Raw genomic sequence first — 7,931 nt, forward strand, 5'->3', positions numbered from 1 at the left:
GATGGGATATCATTAACGCTTTGGATCTATCACCACTAGATAATTTCCGTTATGACTTCAAGGTTACGACTGGAAACTAAAATGGACTTTATAAATTTTAAGGCTTATCTTATATTAACTTCATTATTGTTTTATAGTGCTGATTTTAATCGCCTATTAACAACTAATGTACTTAATATGATAATAGTTTTGAAGCTATTTCTTTCAATATATAGTGTCTCTAAAGGAGAGTATTATAGCATCTGTGATGTCAACTACTGTTGCCTTACAATATTGTTTGGAGTGAGGAGAGGCTTTTGTCTAGTTATATGGCCATTGTAGCCCCCGCTATGAAGATAACGTTTGATGATATTTGAATACGTTTGCCCAGTTTTATAACAATAGCGGCTGTCTGACTTAAAGTTTTTACAGCAGCAAGAAGAGTCCTTTCTGTTGGTTTCGAGCGCCCGGCAAGCGCAAAAACGTATTGCCGCCATATTTACTACATACAGCGGTACTACAAATGACCTGGCGATTACTCGATAACGTTGATCGCCCTCCCATCTTCTAATTGAATACGGTTAATTACAGGAACCTTTTTATTTTGAGGCATGACTGTTTGTATTTTGTGCCATGGTCTTTGATTATTTCTCTTAATGGTAGATTTAAGCCAATGGGGTTATTTACAGCCACCTATTGGACTGGAGCAGTTATCCACAAAATATGTCTTAGAATTTATAGCCTATGATATTTCATTTTACTTTCACATCTTCCATCTATGCGTTTGTCAGTTAGACGGAGATGTTTATTTATTCCACAGTGTCCAGTTGTTAATCAATTTATTATAATTTCACCTGTTTTATTTTCCCTGTAAAAACAAAACTGACCTTTACATCCGCCTGGAATATAAACACTTCCTTTCCTTTTGTTCCTGTGTTTCCCACAATGAATACACATGATTTCAATGAGACTTAACTTCATTTGTACCCAGAGGAACATTCGTGTGTTATAATAAATGCTTCAACATTTCTGGCTTATATATCCACTATTTCATTATCATTAATACCAATATGAGCAATTATGCAAACAAAATGCAAAATCTGCCTTTATAAATGAAAAAATTCATGCCATCAGGCCTTGTCTCGCATTTGAAACTCACTTTAAATTGACATTAACGCAACCAGAGAATATTGTTACGCCTCCAGTCGTTAGTTGCTTTTCCGTAACTTCGTTCCGACGAAACTTTAGCGACACAAGTCCTTACTTAATAAAACTGGTTTATTCTTTCCGAATACAACTTTACGATACACTTATTTTCAACAGTCGCGCTATAACAAACGCTATAACAACGAACGTTAACTTCAACAATACATCTCTATCTGACTGCAGTTCAATTACTCATTACCTACACACATTGTCCCGTCACGTTGTGAGCGTCTTATATATATACCAGACAAACATATATCTAGTAAATGCTAGAGCATTCACGAAGGAACGGGATATTTCTAGAAAATAGGTGGTGTGACACTAGTCACGTGACCTCGCTGACGCAACAATATGAAAAGATAGCTAATCGTTTTGTTCTGTAATCCCCACCCCATTCGGTGGCTCAGGAGTAAGTCAGAAGTATAAAGCTAAAAAAAAAGAGGGTTTCGGTTCCCGCGGTGGGCATAGCACAGATTAGCCCATAAATCTTCGCGCTTAAAAACAAACAAACAGTTGTTTTGTGGTCTTTACAGCGCGATTTAGACGCCGGGGTTACTTGCGCATGACGTCATGCACATAGTCGATTTGTATTATCGATGTTGTTCATTTGCATATTGGTAGGCTATGCGTATTAATAAGCTCTGTAAAAATATACATGTCTATTCATGTTCAAAATAATAGAAACACACGTAAGATAAAAAGTTAGGAAATCACTTAAAAAAAAAGAAGATAAACACCATCACTTTGGACAGATGGACCCATGTTCATCAGAGCCACAGACTAATAAACATACGCGGAAATTGGACATTTTGCGTTATTTCTCGTTTGTTTGTAGTTAAATGTAGTTTGTAGTTTTTAGCATTGTAAGTCCACAGACATACCACTGAAGGGCTGCGTTATTGCGACCATAACGCCAAACTGACTCATTTTTATTTTATTTTTTATAGCAAAATTATGTGCATTTAGTTATATTGCGGAAAGAGTGTGTTCACAAACATGCACTAGCACTGATATCTGATTTTTACTTTTCAAGTTTGCTGATACTCTATTCTTCTATGATATTCTTATTAGATCACCCTTTGAGCCTACCGGGCGAGGGATCAATCAACAACCTCTCAACAACAACACCCTTTTCGCACATTGTAATTTTCCAACCTTAAATAAATACATTAAATACTTCATAAACTCTCAAGTCATCTTCTGCACACACACACACATAAATAACACAACTTTAGAAATATATAGATATACATCTTATTTTTAACAATATTTTTCACATTACTGTTTTAGGGGAAAGGTGAAATGCGAACCTACTGGCTTGTGGGGAAAGAAGAGCCCCTTGTGACGTATTCTCCGGGTAACAGGTCGTTTGGAATCCACGATAGCGTGACAGAAGTCCACGTGCCTACAACGAACGATGTTGTGAAACATGACAATGACCATGTTATTTCCACTCCTTGCCTCCAGGTGCCACCGGTCTCGAGACAAAACAGTGCTCATCTTTCTCCTGATTTCAGTTGGTTGATAAGCAGTGACGTGTCAGAACAAGAAACCGGAAATAACGGGAGACGCGTTTCACATATTTCGAATTACAGTAGTTGTGGGAGTTTTTTCCAAGACTGTAAGAAGACCATTCTCCGAGAGGTCAGAATGAATAACCGGCTAACTTACAAAGGTCACAGGTCAGCTCCCATCATCAGCTTCCGCGACAGATCTTCATGTCGTGATTATCTTTTATAGTTTATTTATTGCAAGTGGAACTTCTCAAATCGTTTATAATCATTGGTCCTAATTTTTTAGTTTCATATTGGGATTGGCTAAGAGTCACAGCAGGTACATTGGTTGGTTCGATGAATCTATAAGATGAAGTTCGGCTTGGTTGAAAGTTCTTTTTTTAGATGTTAGTTATCTATAGTTTAATAAAAATTCCATGTGGATGCATTATAATAAAACTTAACTAAGGTATATAACCTTATCCAATAACTGATGTCATAGTTTTTGTATTGTTAAATATTGTGCTAAAGTGGGGGTTATATACAAAGAGTTATCTTTGAATAACGGTTATTTCTCAGTGTGTTAGACTAAAACAGAGTTAATTCAAGAGTAACTTATCTTGTTCACACTAGAATAAGTTCAGCTTTTGTAAAAAAAAAAAAAAAGCACAAAGATCAAACGTTTTCTGTAGTAAATAATGTTTCTGTAAACAAAGCCGTCTACAGAAATACTCCCGAAATGTCCAAATCTAAATTTAAAGAAATTTGTAACCAAAAACTTTCTCTTGATCTGTTTTGGACAGTAAAATATTACTTCATAATATTCATGAACATAATTCTTAAAATTCTACTTTAATGTCGATGAAAATAGCTTGGCACATCAAATAATACTGAATAGTTATTGGTGAGGCTTAACATGATTGTACCGACGTTACTTCCTTTGTTACGATATAAAATATATCGCAAAGAATAAAGTACTTGTGACAACCATAAGCTTAAGACGATTTCACTTGTCATAGAAGAGGTGATATTTTAGCAATTTGTCACGTTACAGTTAAGTGATATCACATAAAAGCTATTAATATTAATAGTACCTGATTCGCTATTTTAAAATTGGATGAAGATATTTTACGCCTAAGCCTAAGTACGCGCAGTAAGAACTTTGTTCATAAAGAAACGATCAAGCGTTGAAGTATTGACGTATAGTTCTGTATTTCATATATTCTCAGCAATGTTTACCGAAGAGAAAACGAATATATCTATGTACATAACAGATTACACAACAAATGATTAATTCACGGTGTGGCGTGGAATACTGAAGTCTAGGGCCTAACCAGAACAATATAGAATAGGGAGATGGAATTGTTCACCCATCATGGTATCTTCTAACAAATTCGTTTTGAATTCCAAAACTACTTTTACATTTTTGTTTATCTTACTTGTTGATGGATGACCGTTACCCGAGAGAAGACAAAGCGGAAGGCCAGGGCTAACTTATGTAAGAAAAAAATTACAGTAGCTTACGGCATTTTTCTTTTCATAATAACGAGAATTTCATCAAGCAGAAATGTATATTGTACAGTGAGATTCTACTTTTACTATTATTTTTCATAGCAAAATTTTCATTCTAGTGTTGGACTATTTTAGTTTTGAGTATATCGCAAATCAAAAGCGAAGGAAGTATTATTATGTGATCTTTGCTTGTGTTAGTAATATTTAAAATCTGTTGTATTTATATCGAAATTTCTTCAAGAGTGCTGGGCTAAGTTTTGATAATGTTTACCCCGTATTAAGTTATTTGCTCCTTATCATAATTTATTAAATTTAGATGTTTTAATTATTTGTTTAATATCCTAAAGCCACCTGTTTTTGCTTCCTTTATTAATATTTTAAAAATTGTGACGTTTTATCTATATCGAAGTTTCTTCAAGAGTGCTGGACTTAGTTTCAATAACGCTTACATCGTTTTAATTTATTTACTCATTTAATTATCATAATTTATTACACTCAAGTATTTTCATTCTTTCTTGTTGTATACGCTAAAGCCACCTAATAATATGTACAAATCTTGAAGAGAAATTTTGGTTTGCTTTTTAAAGAATAGTTGATTAAAGTAAGTATTTAAAATCGTTTTGTTTAGCAAATGATTTTATCTATGCTTGAAGATGTGTGTGTGTGTGTATATGCACCTGTCTGTATATATTTATGCGTTCCTGTGTGTGTGTGTGTGTATATATGTATATATATATATATATATGGGAATGTTGTATGTATTTTCTGTGTTTTTAAGTACGTGTGTGTGCATATATGTATATGTCTGTATGTTACAACTATATTTCAATTTTTCGTGCAATAAGAGACAAAAATGAGTAGAATGCATTGTATTAAACAGAAACGGCTTGTAAGAACGTGAAAGTAAGTGTATATGCTGTGGAGTGATCTACTAGTAGGAGGGGGGGGGGGACAAAAACGTTTTGCAGTGTAAAACTTGTTCTAAATAAATAAGAAAAACGGATCCTGAATGCTTAATTTTGTTTTATCACAGACCTCCCAGATTATGTAGCTTTTACCATTTGTCTAACTTGAGAGTGTTAATTACGTTATTCCAAACATGACAAGGTATTTAATTACATTACTCCGCACCATAGCTGTCTCTGTAATTTTTTTCCAGTTTATTCTTTATGCGTATCTTCTTTATTTTATTCATATTTCAAGAGTCTTCGGTATCCTTTGTCAATGAGGTCTGAATTGATGTGTTTTTCTTGGCATCTTTGGTATTAAAAATCTTGTTCATTCTAAGAGCTAGGGGCAGTCTCTGGCGTTCATCTTTACACTCTTAAGGTGGTTTGATTTTAGTCGATGTATATAGCAATGTCTATGGATTCCCTGTAAACATCCTCTTTATCAATAAAACCCAGGATCGAACACCGGAATGTAGATCTTACTTGGACATCGGCCTAAACAAGTTAAATTTTTAACCACAGTGTTGATTAGAATATTTAATATCTACTGTTATTTATAATTTTTGTATTTATATATTGTATTTCTGTTTAATATTTGTTATAATGATGATCTTACATTGTACTAATTTTATTTTTATCACAATGATTAATCTGAATTATTAACTTAGTATATTTGTTTTTGTTTTTAATTATGCACAAAGCTACACAAGGGCTATCTGTGCTCTGCCCACCACGGGTATCGAAACCCGGTTTCTAGCGTTGTAAGTCCGCAGACATACCGCTGTGCCACTGGGGGGCCTTAACTTAGTATATGGATCTAGGACAAACTTAATTCTTCTTGGCGGCTGAACTTCATAGATATTATTGGGTTTATGGCCGAAAATATCGTTAACATCGATGAAACCCCAACTGATAAAACAACATATCTTTATTAATATAAGTAAAATAATTTGAACAGTATATTTAGTTAGCCATGTCCATTAATGGGTATATATATATATATATATATTACATTGATGTATATAGGTATCTTGCTTTAGTCAGTATTTAAAACTAATTAACTTCCACCACAGATATAGTCCGTCTCAGAAAATCCCTGAAGATGGCAGCATGTTTGTAGCCGATACATGGGATAAACATTTAGTAATACATATGTAGTAATTATATATTATATATATATAAGTAAATATAATAAGTCTAATATTATGAATTACACCAATTGATGAAGAATTTAATAAAAACCTGAACTAAAATGTTTAGTGTAAATCTAATACGAACCATTACTCATAACGAATTTCATAAAAGACAATTTAAATAAAACAATTCGAAATCACACCATTTGTCAACAAAGTGCAAAAGGTACAGTTTTTGAATGAAAATGCCTGCGGTCATAGCATCTGAAAGCGTTGGGGATATTCCGTATACCAAACATAATCTATAAAAACACAAATAACGAGATGATTTTAACATAAGATCAATATGAGGTACTTTCACCCACCACACCCTAACATTTATTACCATTCACCGTCTGCAGCTAATTGTGGGCATGGTAGTCACCAGTGAAAAAAAAAGTTTTAAGATTTTTTTAAATTAACGTAGTAGACATTTTGTTATAAAGAACAACCCTTAATTTCATCTGTTGTTAGACGCCCAACCCCCACCCTTTAGACAATTATTAAGATTTAGGTGACCGCATAAGCAATTAACCATAATGGAATAGCGATCGCCACAGCCACGCATTATGTATTTTAACGTTTGTTTGTATAATTTCTGTATATACGTTTCTAAAGGAGTCCTTGAACAACTTAATATCAAAAGGTAAATTATCATATCTTTATTAATTTACAACAGCACAATAATCTGCATATTTTGAATCTCTCAACTTGATAATAGATATTAGAGAAGTTTAGCACAAGATCTCTTCCCTCCAATCATGGAGTCCTGTCACAGCACGTTTCTCAGTGCGCAATCCAGACGTATTGGTAAGCATGCTAGATATGAACAGAATACATTTTAAGCTTCATACGCTAAAGTTACTATTTAGAAATTTATCTCTAACTTTTGTGTCACATAGATAGCTCTTTTATAAATGCCTTTTGATGCGATTATTACTTCTTGAATTGAATTTACACTCATAAACTGGTTTTTACTGTCGTACAAACGTGTATAAAGTTTATATGTACATACACTTACTCATTCTTACTGTGTACACAAGCAAATGTTATGTACCTAAATGTTATTTTAAAATATTGACAGGAGTTAGTGGCATATTTCCTACATATTGGTTATTTTTTACTTTACTGTGCACACGTTATGCCGGTTAGTCTGCTGCTCTGCGTTTAGCGGTAATCGTAATCAAGCTAGTTATACATAACAGAAGTGCGCACGCGTAAGTTTCTAACCGAGATATGTCTTGATAGTACGCTAGTGCTAAAATCTTATTAGTGTTGTAGGTCTCGAGACCACCCTTCGAAAGGTCTCGGACCATTTGGGTCTCGATGTTTTACAGGTCTCGAAAACGAGAACGGCTAAATTTAAGTTTTACTAGTTTTAAGACCTACACGGGATTATTAAGCGCTAAATATCGATCACACAACAGTGCATACGAGGCGCGATATGGCATCAAATTTGTTTTACTAGGAAAACTCCTTGGTAGTTGGTTTTACACCTTTGCCTCCCATATTTTTGCATACGTCACCAGCCCGGTATGGCCAGGTAGTTAGGGAACTCGACTCGCAATCAGAGGGTCGCGGGTTCGAATCCCCGTCACACCAAACATGCTCGCCCTTTC

General features: G+C 34.2%; 1 protein-coding gene across 1 annotated transcript in view; it reads left to right on the forward strand.

Annotated features, from left to right (window-relative positions):
• Window positions 1–2,925, forward strand: part of LOC106468200 (guanylate cyclase 32E-like) — a 46,466-nt gene extending 43,541 nt beyond the window's left edge. Inside the window, exon 16 of the mRNA XM_022396537.1 lies at window positions 2,476–2,925. Within this exon, the coding sequence (XP_022252245.1) occupies window positions 2,476–2,925 (450 nt within the window). The remainder of the gene's footprint in view (window positions 1–2,475) is intronic.
• The last annotated feature ends 5,006 nt before the right edge of the window (window positions 2,926–7,931 follow it).

Source organism: Limulus polyphemus, unplaced genomic scaffold, assembly GCF_000517525.1.
Source record: "Limulus polyphemus unplaced genomic scaffold, Limulus_polyphemus-2.1.2 Scaffold2913, whole genome shotgun sequence".
In the NCBI taxonomy this organism is placed as follows: Eukaryota; Metazoa; Arthropoda; class Merostomata; order Xiphosura; family Limulidae; genus Limulus; species Limulus polyphemus.